General features: G+C 42.7%; 2 protein-coding genes across 2 annotated transcripts; both read left to right on the forward strand.

Moving 5' to 3' along the window:
• The first annotated feature begins 8,043 nt into the window (after positions 1 to 8,043).
• On the forward strand, positions 8,044 to 9,066 carry LOC146975923 (uncharacterized). Its single transcript, XM_085796672.1, has 3 exons — positions 8,044 to 8,752; positions 8,829 to 8,900; positions 8,987 to 9,066. Exons 1-3 carry the CDS (start codon positions 8,044 to 8,046, stop codon positions 9,064 to 9,066), a joined length of 861 nt encoding a protein of 286 aa, XP_085652798.1.
• Positions 9,067 to 11,098: 2,032 nt separating this feature from the next.
• On the forward strand, positions 11,099 to 14,289 carry LOC146975924 (uncharacterized). The gene is made up of 4 exons (XM_085796673.1): positions 11,099 to 11,622; positions 11,802 to 12,897; positions 13,020 to 13,101; positions 13,289 to 14,289. Exons 1-4 carry the CDS (start codon positions 11,114 to 11,116, stop codon positions 14,287 to 14,289), a joined length of 2,688 nt encoding a protein of 895 aa, XP_085652799.1. The 5' UTR covers positions 11,099 to 11,113.
• The last annotated feature ends 425 nt before the right edge of the window (positions 14,290 to 14,714 follow it).

Raw genomic sequence — 14,714 nt, forward strand, 5'->3', positions numbered from 1 at the left:
ACAACTACCTGCTGTGACCATATCTAAAAGTGTTTAAGATTATAAGATGTTTGTTGTGAATTTCTAAATAGTATTAGTGTCTTAGCATTACAAAAGGAACCATTCAAGAGTAGATAAAAAAAACTACACACACACACACACACACACACACACACACAGGCACTAATGTGTACGAATATATAAGTATGTTTAAGAACACAAAAAGTCAACAACAAGATCTTTATAATGTCACCTCTGCAATGATAAGTCAACAGGGATGAACTCAGTGCTATGACGCCCGTTGGAAATAGAAGCTTTCTGCGTGACTCTCAGTGTGAGTGGTCACTTCTTTAAGGTTGGCACACATGACCTGCCACACCCGTATACATAGCTTAAATAGCTATGACAGCTGAGAGCTACTCACAAACATATACGCACACACATACGCCTACACGTGAAACTCACATACTAAGAGCCACTTTGATACAGTAGTACAATGGCCTTGCAGACAAACAATACTGCACTTTACCACTGTTCAGAGTGGCTGCACAAAACAGGAAAAGGTGGGAAAGATTTCACAGTCATCGTTCTTTTATAATATATTACGAGGGTAAACAGAAACCAACATTTTCACATTGTGTTTGTCATGTTCGACTGAGCACCTGACAACGGCATTGTGTCAAAATGGTTTTTAGCATTGTCTGACTACATGTCTCACTGGAACAGAGCTCTATGGCAAGATTTTATCTTATTTTTGTAAATGTTCACTTCTATCAGCCTGCTGCTCTTTAATATTGGAGTGCATTTCCCTTCTTGCTTTCAATGGAAGCAATATGACAGACATCAGATTATGCAATAATGGATGTGTCTGGACTGGCGCTGATGGCAACTCTGTCTGTCCAAGGCACTGTTCCTTGTACGGTTGTACGTATCTACACTGTACTAAAACTAATGTATCTCAGTTGGACTAATGTATCGACATTAGGTTCATATATCTACATTAGACAGATTTAACAGCACTGGATCAATATATATTAGATCCCATTTACACTTGGCATAAAATTCCCTTAGCAGATGGATGATACATTAAGAGGAGAGCTTCACACTACATTATAAGACACCTCTGATTCCCTGGCATTGACTGTGGACTCTATAGTAAATTTCTGATAACACACATATATACATCTTTGTGTGGAAAAAAGAGTGTGATACAAAAACTACAAGGCTTAAGACTATTAACAAAATCAAAAAACACGAAATGGCTGTCCATAAAAATTGGTCTCAATGTAGATGTATCTATACTGGCCCATGTGCACATAGCCTAGTAGTTCCATGAAACTTAGATCAGAGTACATTCTGGTTTAGTATGTAACCATACTACATCACAGCACAGTAAATGCAGTATGCCTGCCACCTAGTGGTAAATACGTAACATGAGAAATAATAATCTCAAGCAAAAACCGATTAGAGATATTCCTTGTGCAACGTTAGTGTTGATAAAGGCTATAAAGGGTTTCATAACAGAACTGACATGAAATCTGACATGAACTGCAATCTTTACTTTTGTTTGAAACCTACACAATGCCATTCAAGACAACCAATGTCCTGGGTCCTTCTTGACATTTGCCATTTAAGCTTTGGACTGAATTATGGGTGGCATTCCTGTAAAGGACTGAGAGGACTTTTGGTTGCCATTAATAGTTTGGGATATAAAAATGTAAAGAATACTGAATTGAATGCATGTCAAACAATGTCCTGAATTGGTTTGAGTACTAAGATTGTTCCTATTATACAGATAAAATAAGATGCTTAAGAAGCATGAAACAACATATTTTAAGGTGGACCATACATTGGTTTGAAATGTGACTCAATTTACTTGAATGGGAATTTTATTGCTGAGCCTAAATGGGATCTGAGGTTGATCTAGGTTCATAGAACTGAGGTAGTGACTGGTATGTGATGTACAACTGTGAGTGAAACATGTAATAGCTACTAACATTGTAACAGTAACTGTGCAATGTTAGAAGTGATACAGTATCCTTGTTGTGTTGTAAAACTGTGAATGTTTATGGATATGGAAGGAAGCACCACACACACACACCCACACACATACAAACACACAAACACAAATGCACACATATACTTGCTTCCTCGTCTAACCAGTCACATGCAAATCCCTCTGGAGAGAGGGTATGTATGTACATCCCAAAGTCTTCCTGTAGGGAAAAGCAATACTGTGGAGTCTGTTACTGTATGTTTCTTCCTCCATACCTTAAACCCTGACATAGCATAGCAAATAAGTGGTTTCATGTAGGGATTGTGATGCATATTGTGTATATTTGTTCCCATTGATTGGTCCCCCTTTTTTTTTCCTGTGATAACTGCCCTGAACTGTATGTTTTCTGGAGAGAAACCCATTACCGGTAAGCCTGCCTTACAAATTAAGGAGATTCTGTCTCACCTCTGACTTGTTCTGCCAGTATGGATTTATTTCCTTTACAAAGTGAAACATGTCCATATCAAAAGGCATGTGAGGAGGGCATAAGAGTGATGTTCTGTTTTAATGAAGGCCAGGTACAGTATGTATGTATGTGACAAATGAGATTATGTTACCTGAATTCATGGATGTTTGCAATCAAGCTCTAGATGTAGAAAAGCTCCCTTCATAACCCTTTTTCAAACCATACTGTGTTATGAAACCACCAGAAGCAACTTCTATGAATTTTGTTTTCCTCTCGGTGTATTCTGACCTGCATGTCCTTCCCCATGAAATCAATAACCTGGACCACATGCGTCTTGCTGTCAGCCAGCTGCTTGCAGTGATTGTTGCAGTACTGAGTCTGTCCTGAACAGCGTTGAATGCTCCTCTGCAGTGGTGCAATACAGCACAGCAAAACAGAAGGACTGCCACCTAGTGGTGAATGACTAACACATAAGACAACACAAATAATCTTCCATCTAGCAGAAGCTGATGAGACATAGCAACATGCGCTTATTGCAGTCTGATTCAGCTTTTAAGGGTTGTATAATGAAAAGAAACACAGTCAGTTACTACTAATTCTACTACTGTTATTACTAAAGCTAAAACTGTCATGTAACTCATTAACTGAGTGTAAAATTCATTGCAACAGTTTTCAGAGTTTCATCAATGTATGACTATAAATAGTACTGAAACGAATGCTGATCGCTTTACCTACAACCACTAGTTTATAAATATACATAATTTAATCTTTATGCCCATTTGGCATTTTATCTACATTTAATACAATGCATACGTTTACACAGACTCTATTAGGAAATGGATACATGAAACAATTTGTACAAACATGGATTCTTTAACAAATGGCTCCCAGTTGACAGCTACTATAGTGAGTTACAGAGTCTCAGAGTTAGTCACATTTTACACTGAAATAACAAAGTGTTGAGAGTTCTGACTGACCACTATGATTCCTTAGAGTTAGTATTGCTCTTACTGCCAGAGCGGCTGAAACTCATACTGCCAGTCCAAGAGTCTCATGTCTGCTGTTATGACACTATTACAATGACACACAACTCACTTTGTACACTTAGACTATTAAAACATATTGTATTACAGTCTTCAGCTGTATTAATGGCATTTCATTACTCAATTGTATATGATATTGCTGTTTACTTTCTAGCAGCTGAAACTCACACTGCCAAGCCAAGAGTCGGACGTCTGCTCTCTGCTTCCCACATTCCACACAGATCAAAAAAGATCAAACCACTGATCTATTGTTGGTTTAGTTCAGCAAACAGCTTTATTTTCACACAAGTCTGATGCAGGAGGATGATACATAAATGAGATTTAATAGGAGCAATATGTTCTTATTTTGACACAACTGTTTCCATTGTGAGGATTTTGGGCTGTGTGAAAACAAATTACTGTTAGCAATGCCAAACTAGAAGCATATGGTAACATTGTGTGTCAATATTACACCACGAGCCTAGCAAACTGCCTCCTTTAACTCTTAAAAGAGATTATTTTACAGACCAAGGCTAGCTAGCTATAAATTTGACTTATAAGCACAGGCACTGACCTCTCCACATTTTCTCACTGCAGTCCTGCATTTTGAACAGTTTCAACAATATTTTTTACACATCCAGCACCTGAAATTGTAATTATACCTTAATCCAAACAACAAATACACATTATTTAAGCTATGTAACTCCACTGATGGTACACAAATGATAGTACTTCATCGTAGTTTGAAATCTTGCAGTAAGCTCCTATATTTTGCTTTCATCATCACAGACCATTCAACACACTCACATACAAAACAAATCTGCAACCCCAGGTTTCCTGGATCAACTTTTCTCTGAATGTTCAGCTGTTTGTCTGTGTTTGTGACCATGTTGCTCATGCTCCCTTCATGACTATGCACCTCAAACTTTTGACTTGTTAAAAAAATACATACTAAAAATAAAATGTTGATTGAAATTCCCAGAATGCTGCTGAGTCTTATTGTGTCTCTTTCCAATCTTCACCCATCCATTCCAAAAGGTGATAATGATTAACGTGAATACAGTGTTCCTTCCTAAAAAGAAATCACTAAAAACTAGGTGGTTGGAAGTCGCCAAGCCAGTTCAAACATCCTACTCACTCATCACACATCAAGCCAAGAATCTCTGCGCTTGTAATTGTTTCCCTTATCTCTTCCTTTAAGGAAGCACACACATGGAAAACAGCCCTCCTCAATTAACTCCAAATATCTCCTTTTAATGCCAGAGAAGAAATTACAGCTGCACACAATGAAAACTGTTTTTCTTGGAGAAACGAGTGGCCAAACTTCCAAAATGACTAATTTTGTGCCCCTATGGTCACATACAATGCCCCAAATGGCACTCTTTGTGAGGTGGCAAAAAAAAAAAAACTAATTCCCAGATGCTTTGGAAATAGCTTATTTGTGTCTCTTTTCTGATTATCTCATTTAAAAATGAAGCCAAAGCCTGCTTATTAAATTGTATCCTCTTAACTTGTCGTATCCCCATCTGTTATATCATGTCACCATGTCATGACAGATGGCATAAAGGTGTAGAATCAGCTAGAATATTAGATCTACTAACTTTGTATGAATGGTATAGCCTACTCATAACACAAAAAAAAAAATTACTTTTGTCTTTTCACTGTCACTAATGCCTCTGGAACTTAATGACAGGTCAAAACATCATTTACCATAAACAAAGGTCTTCACAGTGAATGCTCGACTAACTTTTGGCTATACAGAATAAGGTGTATTCAAGACACTTATAAGCATGTCACGGGGAGGGAGAGGGGTATATTGATGACTGTGATAATTTGCTTGCTCGATACAGCCACCTTGTGGAGGTTTCGTAGAAGTGCGCCTTGTTGGTCTCGGTCCGCAGTCAGCAGCAATTCAGAGTGACCATGACAACACCATTTCGGTCGACACTATAATTCACTAGATATCTTTGTGTTTATGATTATCAGAATTTGGATATTCCCTTTAATCTTATTTTAACATAATTGTTTGATATTACCACAAACAGAAGCCATTAGCCTACGTAGGAAGAAATGTTCATGCTTTTACAAAGGTGGCAAACGAGACAACAGCTAAGTTTCAGTAGACGGCATATGTGATCAAAATTATTTGTTCAAACATAATTACACTGTTATTTGTTCACATACCGTCCAACAAAAAAAAACTGTTGTTCCCGCCCCGGTTTCGAACCGAGGGCCGACCCGCCAGGGACCCGACCCGCCAGCAAAATTTTTTTTCCTGCTATGGCCAGGCAAAGACCCGCCTTACTAGGCCTCTGATTGGCTTATCACGATGCCCTCGACTCTGACGGTTAGGTTTAGGCAAAGACGGTTGGTTTAGGCGTGTGAAGGGAGTGGTTAAGGTTAGGGTAAGATGCAGGGATAGGCTTAGCCTTGCAGAGGCAGCCAATCAGAGGTGGAGTAAGGCGGGTCTTAGCGTGGCCATGGGTGGCCATAGTAGGAAAAAAAATATCGCGACCCGCCAGGGCCGCATATAGTAACTTCCTTAAAGCTCCTCTTCCTGGTCCGTCCAAATCTCGCGTGATTCGCAGTAACCGCACTGACGCAGGCGCAAATCACGCGAGATTTGGACGGACCAGGAAGAGGAGCTTCGAGAAGCTTCCGCTACAAACAAGCTTAAAATATAGACTTATTTAATTTTTTTCGGGACAATTACGCAATTTGGGGCTTCAGCACAAGACGGACATTACATACGAGCAGCATGGAGGTATTTGGATGTTTTTTTGTGTGTGTTTTTTTACGAAGAGCTCTGGTGTCCCTTTGCAACCGTTATATGGACATGCACTGCTACGCCAAGACCCCCTGTAACTCAGAGAAGGGACGGAGGACTCTGAGAATTCTTCCAGCCCTTAGTCAACATGAGGGTGAGTAGATAATGAGCGAAATATCATTCTAGGGTGAACTATCCCTTTAACTTTCTCCATGCATTCTCTATGGTAGTTCTTATCACTACGGATGTAATATATTTTTGGCCACAAGCGGGGTTTTGGGGGCGCTGTTTCCCCCTTTAGCGTATGAGTAAGGACACTGACTTCTTCGGGTGACAGACAGCGGTAACAGTAAGGAGGAGGAAAAAGTGTAAAGAAAAAGACGTGAAATACAAGGATTTTTCCAGTTTTTCGGGATTTTTGATAAATCTATCGTCGAACCTTTCAAAAGTAAGTAGGGTTTCATTCTTGAAAGCAGTAAATTAAGTTTTCTAAGTCATATGTAAGAAAACTGTTGTTATAATTGTCGTTTTAAAGGGATAGTTCAACATTTTGGCAAATTGGCCCATTGCCATAATTGCTATAGTCATAGCAGTAGGTTCGTTACCTTTAATTGTAGGTGTAAGCTATTTTTAGTACAGCGGAGCGCAGCAGCAGGCTGCTCAGAGCTACGCTATGGAGGCTAAGGGAATTTCTTGGTTTCCCTCATTAAACTCATCAAATACAAAATCCCAAAACTCCACAGCGCTTTTGTAGACAAGTTGTGAGCTGCACAACCACCACGCTATGAGATAATGACGGAACGATACGAAACGGAGCCGTTTTCGAGGTAAATTCATACAAAACCGCTGATGCGCGTTGCGTTCGGGGACAGTTTTTCAGCAAGCAGTCTCCGTATTTACCCTGTATTTACCTCGAAAACGGCTCAGTTTCGTATCGTTCCGTCATTATCTCATAGCGTGGTGGTTGTGCAGGTCACAACTTGTCTACAAAAGCGCTGTGGAGTTTTGGGATGTTGAATTTGATGAGTTTAATGAGGGAAACCAAGAAATTCCCTTAGCCTCCATAGCGTAGCTCTGAGCAGCCAGCTGCTGCGCTCCGCCGCACTGAAAATAGCTTACACCTACAATTAAAGGTAATGAACCTACTGCTATGACTATAGCGATTATGGCAATGGGCCAATTTGCCAAAATGTTGAACTATCCCTTTAAGGTTCGTTACGTGATAATGTTTACAGTTCACCGAAGCCTACGGTCGCTCCTAATGCTTAATGTACGTTATATTAGCGTCAGTCATCATTTTAACATAATGTCACATCTGTCAAGTGAGTTGTCTCTTGTTGACACTGATCCTAAATCAGGTTTCTGTCACTTTTTCACCGTGTTTTTGTCTGTCAGACTGAGGCCCGTCGAGCAGCCATTATCTAAGTCAATTCATCCATTCACTTCCACAGTCACGCACTCATTCATTTAGTCACAGTAATATTGATCATATCGAGCTGAAAATGTAACTTACATTTTGAATGGGTAAATACTACAGTATATCTATTTTATAACCTTCAGAGGTTAAATGCTATGCTAGTTATTATTAATAGGGATTACAGTGATACATTTCTATACATATTTCTATGCATATATACAGTACATGTACATGATAGATAGATAGATAGATAGATAGATAGATAGATAGATAGATAGATAGATAGATAGATAGATATTACAAATAATAATGTTAACATGAATAACTGATGTATCAATACGATAACATGTTTAGCTATTCTACAATATGTATTGTGTTTGCTGTGCACAGGAGATAATGAAGAAGACGTTTAGCTTCTTCCCTGGAAAGATGTTGGTCTCATTCAGAAAGGGTCCATCAGGCCATCTGCGTCAGGACCCCTCTGATGAGGCCATGAAGTTGAAAAGAAATCCTGCGCTTCAGGACAAGTCTCCTGCACAGAGTCCTGACCTTGTGAGGACAAATGCTATCACTGAGGTCTTTCAGCGGGGAGGGGATGTCTCCGACCGACTGGAGGTGATGGCGGAGTATGTGCTCCAGTTCGGAAAGTATAAGGGGAAATCATTCAGGTGGCTCCTTGAGAATGATGTCGGCTATACCATCTACCTCATAAAAAAGGTAGAAGAGGAGGAGAAAGAGGGGACCTTCAATCCCCAGGGACATGGCAAGGACAGTCTGCTGTCATTTCTGGACTACGCCAGGAGCTTCAAGGAAATCGAAGACCTCTGGCAGTATCTGTTGTCCAGGAAGCCTGCCCCACCGGTGGCAACAGAGGGTGACACACCTGTAGGCTTTGGAGTTAGGGCCAAAGATACCTGGAGGCAGATCTGGGAGAGCAGGGCTGATGGTTATGCTGCCTTCATCTCACGATTGAAGTGCGTCAAAAACAGCAAGATGTACAACCTACAGCAGTACATCCTCAAGCAGCAGAAGGCAGAGTCTGGTCCACCACCCCCAGCCTGCGCAGCCCCCAGTGCATCAGCTGCCTCCACACCGGATTCTCTAAGTCAGTTAACAGCCATATGCAAATACTGATTTTACAGCAACATTAAATGTCTCTAACACATTATTGTTTAATCTAGTGATGGATGAGGATGAGGAGCTGGAGCAAGCGATGCTAAATCTATCTCCATCAAAGTTTGAGACTGAAACAAGTAGGTGAATCTAGTATAATTACCTGAACCCTGTAACAAGTTTGTCATGTACATGATAAAATTTAACAAGTCACCTGTGCTTTCAGGGCCACCAGCAGCAGCCCGCAGAGTCACGGTGGTGTCTTCACCAGCAGGTTTCACTTCATCACTGTGGATTCTGTTCTGAGTTCAACTGCCATTATTGTTCTCCGTCTCCTCCGTCTATTTCGGCCATGTTCTGGCGTGTTCTGATGATTGTGTTATTTTGTTCTCCCACTAACATAAGGAATTTACATGTCGTCGATGATGGTAAGTGTTCTCTTTTTTTTGCATGCTTTCTTTAGGCCAGTGGTTCTCAAACTGGGGGCGTGGATGACCGTCAGTAATATGGAGTGGGGAGTGACGCTGAATGAACATGATTTATGCAGGAAAACAAATGAACAAAAGTCTGCTGACCATTATCTGTCCTATGTTGTTAATGATTGCTAAAATGTGAACGGGGCATGCCAGAAAAAAGTTTGAGAACCACTGCTCTCAGCTGTCATTCAAGGATTTTGCATGTGAAATACTTAAGTGGTTAACATGCTACATCTTTGACTGACAGGTTATATTCTTACAGTATATTGATATTGTCTCTGTGCTTTACTTGTTGTTAAATTCTCAAAAGCATTGTTTATTCATTTTCAAATAATGAGCGATTCACAAATTGATAAAAACTTTCAGCCTGTACTAATAGTTATCTACTGTACAGAGACAACAGGTAAAGACATATTGTGAAGCATAAACAAACCTCAATGTGTGAGGAAATGACACACACTGTTCTTACAGCTCGCAGGACGAAGCAAACAGCACCAGCTGCCGTTTACAGCCCTGCAGAGCCTGATGACCCCTCTGTGACGGTTGCTTCTGTTAGGCCTAAAGGTTAATATTTCTGTGTTTTTCTTTATTCCGTCTTATTTTTGAACCATCCTGCATTTTAACAGTAAAATTCATGAGAATTTTATATTGTCTTTTGATCTCCAAAGTGAAGGCCCCAGTCCTAGTCCCTCCTCAGCTGCTCGCTATCGCCCCACAACTTGGAATAGGAGAGCCCGAGCTGAACGTGTTGAGACAAAGTATGACATTTAAAATTAAGTTCTCTTATACTTCCACTGTATCTCACATAAATATTACTTCAGTTTTAAATATTACTTCAGTTTTGACTGTGTTCTACTGTATACAATGCTCATGTGTTTAGTAATGCCATGTAAAGATTCTATCTGGTATCTGTTAAAGTTTTTCTCATCTTTTGTTGCACCGTGTTTTTCAAAGCCCACAGAGAACCAGCCGCCTCCCCCAGTTTGTCCTAAGTGTCTGTGATCACGGCAGCTCCGTCTCTGCCTGAAGGTAAATGTTTAAGGTTCTTAAATTTTATCAGAATTAATATCTCAAGCTCATGTTCATTTTTTAATGTTTATATCTCACTTGCCCTTGCTGTTCGTATCTCACCATCCTAGATTCATCATCACATCCAGAAGCACAGGAAGACATAGGTATGAATTGCTGTGACACTGTTTTCACCATAGCAGCCATTTGCAAAGAGCTCTTTACTTTTTTCTGGTTGTGTATACTGCATACTGTAGTGCTTTGTGTGTTTTACAGCTCGCTCACATCCAGCGCCTCCTGTCAGGCAGCCAGCAGCTTCCATCCCCAGCTATGATCAGGATGTTGCTCGGTGGAACTGCTCCCATCAGCAGAAAATATGGATGAAGACTGAGATGGAGGGTTTGGGTCTGTGGCCAGGGTCACGTCCAGTACGTCACCCCATGAACATGCTGTCCCTGTGGCGTCATCCACCTCAGCCTGAGCTCGTTGACTCCATCGCTGACCTCCCCTCACCCAAGTACTTTCAGTTTCATCCATTTTTCATATGGAAGCCGGAGCATACCATCATGGAGAGAATGAGGAGCAACTATGTCCTGCCTTGCCTTCATGGTTGTCCCAACCCCCAGGTAGCTTCTTCAGGCGTGGGAAGGCCAAGAGTGATCATTGGCACCAGTGGTCAGTATTATATCTTGGCCTCACGTCTCACCTGCAAGGCATGCAAGAGGTACTGGCATGCTGACAAGCCCCAGTGGCTGGAGAAGCTACCAAGCAGGTTCACAAACATCGTGCCAGCCTTCCTGACACACAAGAAAGCCATCTGCAAATCAGTGATGGATGAGCTGAGGCGCAGTGGCAGATCACCGGAGGACATGTCCAAGCAGCTGACAGAAGCACTCCACCTAAAATATGAGAGAGCTCACCTGGCCTACCTGGAGAGTGTGCAGAACGTCAGGGATGCAGAGGCAGGTGTCTACGGCCAGAGAACCATCACGGGGCTCCTCAGACAGACAGACACTCCTGCTCCATTTGGTGGCTATGCCGATGCTGACGGCTGGTGTGGAGTGTCTGTTTCTGCACACTATTTAGTCAGCTGCCTGGTCCATGAGTACCAGAGGCAGCAGCACCTCCTCACTCTGCTGCTACAGAGGACCTTTGGACAGGCACTGCGGTCCGATCACACTCGCAAAGTGGCAAGGAAGGTGGTTCTCTCATCCGGCACCATGTCCTCCTACGCTGTGATGAATGAGAACTGGATGATCCTGAGCTGGGTGATGCTGCAGTCAGAGAGCGACCGGGCGCTTTACCCTATGTACGAGGGTCTGGCTCATCGGTACACTTTGGCTGGTGTGGAGAAGGCGAGCTACCAGTGGGTGGACAGGTATGAAGCTAGTCTTTGTTTTACATAACATAGTTTATTACATTTTCTTTGTGTAATCTGACAAATAGAAGACAAACAGCAAATTATTTTACTGTAAATACAATAAGACTAATTTAGCAAATGTATGTATTAAATAAGGTAATCTTCAGCTCTAATGACATTACTTTTTAATATTTTAGGGACTGCTGTGCTGCCTTCAAGGTGCTGGATCCTGGGGTTCAGGAGCACCTGATATGGGACAGCTGGAAGACCACAGAGGCTCTTGTTACAGAGGCCACTTCTGGAAACCTGGCTAACAGCGGCGCATCCAGGACCAAGTTTAACAGAGACATTATCATCAAGTTAGACTTGTTTCATTGTATGCGGCGTTTAACCAGGGAGTGTGTCTCAGAACACCATCCTCTGTTCAGCTCTTTCTGCCAGTTCCTCTCTGCAGCGTTCGTTGTTGTGGACCAGAGCGACCTCCAGAAGCTCAAGGACGCCTACACCTTCTGTGGAATCTTGCCTGCCAATCCCACCAAGCAGCACATCCGAGAGCACTGTCGGACAAAGGTGCCACAACCCAGAGAACTGCTGCAGAGGGTTGAAGATGTCCTCCAACACTTCCACCTGGCTAAGGATGCCAATGATGTGCTGCTCTTCAAGCCCTCCATGTTGAAGGTGTGGAGAATTCAGCGCATCCACATCTTGAGAGGCTGCCTGAGTGACCCTGAGGTGGAAGAGGGAATCCTGTACAGGTATGGTGGCACTTTGCAGCTCAACTACACCAAGGGCGAGGGGGCTGCTGTACCTGTTTGGATCCCTGTGAGAGGCACGTCTCAGCAGGAGGGTTTCCACTTTCACCAAGCCCAGTGGGTAACCGGCAACAGGGTGTCCAGTGAGCTCTTCCAGGCCCAGGCCATGACTGGAGTGGTGCGCTGGAACTTCCAGAGGCTGGTGGACCTTAAGCGGCCAGATGTGGCTCTTCCAGCTGTGTTTGACCCCCTGTTAATCGCTCAACTGAACACATCCTCTGTGAGAGTGACAGGACAGGCAAAATACCCAGTTTTGCAAGTAGCGAACAGGGACACAGGGGAACGGTTTGGACTGGAGTATGTGGAGCCAGGCTGTCGTCCTGTTGTTTTGAACTGGGATAAGGACAAGACACAGCCCAGCTCCTCAGCTGCTGAAGCCATGGAGCAGGAGCACCATCCTGCCCAAGATCAACCTGGTCCCTGCCCTGCTGCTGTAGTGGGCACAGACCCTCAGGTAATCCAGGTGAATCACTCACTCTCAGTAACTGACTGACTGACCGATCTACTGACTTAATCACTATATTTGATGCTATATCTTAGGAGACCAGGGGCACTGTCCAGGATGATCCGGTTGTGGCAGCACCTATCCTGTCTTCCCCGCAGTGTGCTGAAGCAATCCAACAGTTTCAGCTGCCCTTGATTCCAGCATCTCCAACGGCTAAAGCAGAGCCCCTTCTGGATGCAGGTAATTTAAAGCCTACACCTTCCTTCATACAGACCTCATAACTAAAAGCAGGCTTTGACACTGGTTTGAATTAATATCATGAAAAACATGGTAATGTATTGTCCATTGACTATAATTATTGAGCTAATGTGTGCAAAATATAAAACCTATAATAAACAAACAGTATAATAAACATGTGGGGTTTTTTTTGGACCCATTAAGGCAGGAGGTCTTATTCAAGTCCTGGACCACAGCCGGTGGACACCACCCATGAAAGCCGCCATCGACGAGCTCCTCATCAGGCACCATGGCACCAAAGACCTCCTAAAGCGGGTGGATGCAGACTATGCTGCCATGGTACACAGAGCCTGCACAGATCCTAACAGCCTCCTCCATCCTACCACATGCCAACATATCTCCAGATATGTAAAACATCTGGCAAAACTGAAAAACACAAACTCCTCTCTCAACACAAGTCCGGAGAAGGTTCTGGAAACCCAGCAGCTGTGGCAGAGTTTGACCACGGGCAGCCAGACGGTCAGTGTGCCTGTCACAACTCTGGATCCAGCAACTTTCAACCCTCCATCTGTGGCTTCCCCCATGGAGGAGTCAATGAGTCGCGCCACAGTGGAGAACATAGTAAAAGAGATCCTGGACCAACAACAACAACAGCAGCAGCAGCAGCAGAAAAAGACTAGGAACTGTTTAGCCTGTGGTCAGCCAAAATCACGCTACCAAGGTGATGGCTCCTCAGTCCATTTCTTTTATCAGACTGCTGGAGTGAAGTACTTTTATTGCTCCACCAAGGTCTTCAAGACTTATGCAGGAGAAGGCCTTCAAAATCCCAGGATGCCTTTTGAGGAGTTCGCTGCATCTCCGTTTTTTGAGCGGGAGCTGGACGGTGCCAGACAGAGGGGAGCAGAGTGGAAGAAGGTGGCGGATGAGAGGGCAAAGAGGAAGTCGGCAGAGCAGCAGCCAAAAGGTCGTCTGTGCAGGTTCTGTCACCTGCCATTAAAGCAGGGCCCTGACAGCCCTCATATTCACACTTCTTTCCCCAGTGTGCCTGGGAAGTACATCTACTGCCCTGCAAAGGTGTTCTCCCTGTACAAAGAGCAGGGCATGGTCAAGGAGATGACCTGGCTGGAGTTTCAGCAGACACCTTTTTATGAGGCTGAAAAGGCAAGATGGGTTGCAGAGAAGAGGAAGTGATTGTCGGTGAACCTACTGTCCCAAACCCACCATCCAATCACTGATAAAGGCAGCCACAAGGACACACTCGTTTTATATTGTACATATTATGTTAATCAATACACAATTTCCTGTATATTCTGTATATTGCATATACTGTTCCTTTGTTTTTTAAATAATCTTTTTGTACATATTTCGTCTGTTCGTATATTTATAATTCAGTTGTGTTTTTCAATTAAAAACATCATTTATAACAGGTTGGGTTTACAGGTGAGCCGTCACAATGGAATAAGCTCACAGCGGGTTAGGGTCCTTCAAGTTGTTAAGGTGAAAACTGTCTTAACACTTACCTTTACTAAGTTGATATTGTGCCTTACTGATTAATAAATAAAACAGAACACTATTGTTTTACTGACTCATGAAATAAAGCTAAACCTGTGTCTCTA

The sequence above is a fragment of the Trachurus japonicus genome, chromosome 13, assembly GCF_045865225.1.
Source record: "Trachurus japonicus isolate A0001 chromosome 13, Traja_1.0".
NCBI lineage: Eukaryota > Metazoa > Chordata > Actinopteri > Carangiformes > Carangidae > Trachurus > Trachurus japonicus.

What these genes read in the sequence shown, in the direction of transcription:
- LOC146975923 (XM_085796672.1), top strand. Translation starts at nt 8,044, where the DNA reads ATGAAGAAGACGTTTAGCTTCTTCCCTGGAAAGATGTTGGTCTCATTC. An exon ending in CTCCACACCGGATTCTCTAA is followed by an intron (nt 8,753 to 8,828) that starts GTCAGTTAACAG and finishes TGTTTAATCTAG; the next exon opens with TGATGGATGAGGATGAGGAG. An exon ending in AAAGTTTGAGACTGAAACAA is followed by an intron (nt 8,901 to 8,986) that starts GTAGGTGAATCT and finishes CTGTGCTTTCAG; the next exon opens with GGCCACCAGCAGCAGCCCGC.
- LOC146975924 (XM_085796673.1), top strand. Translation starts at nt 11,114, where the DNA reads ATGTCCAAGCAGCTGACAGAAGCACTCCACCTAAAATATGAGAGAGCT. An exon ending in AGCTACCAGTGGGTGGACAG is followed by an intron (nt 11,623 to 11,801) that starts GTATGAAGCTAG and finishes TTAATATTTTAG; the next exon opens with GGACTGCTGTGCTGCCTTCA. An exon ending in AGGTGAATCACTCACTCTCA is followed by an intron (nt 12,898 to 13,019) that starts GTAACTGACTGA and finishes TCTTCCCCGCAG; the next exon opens with TGTGCTGAAGCAATCCAACA.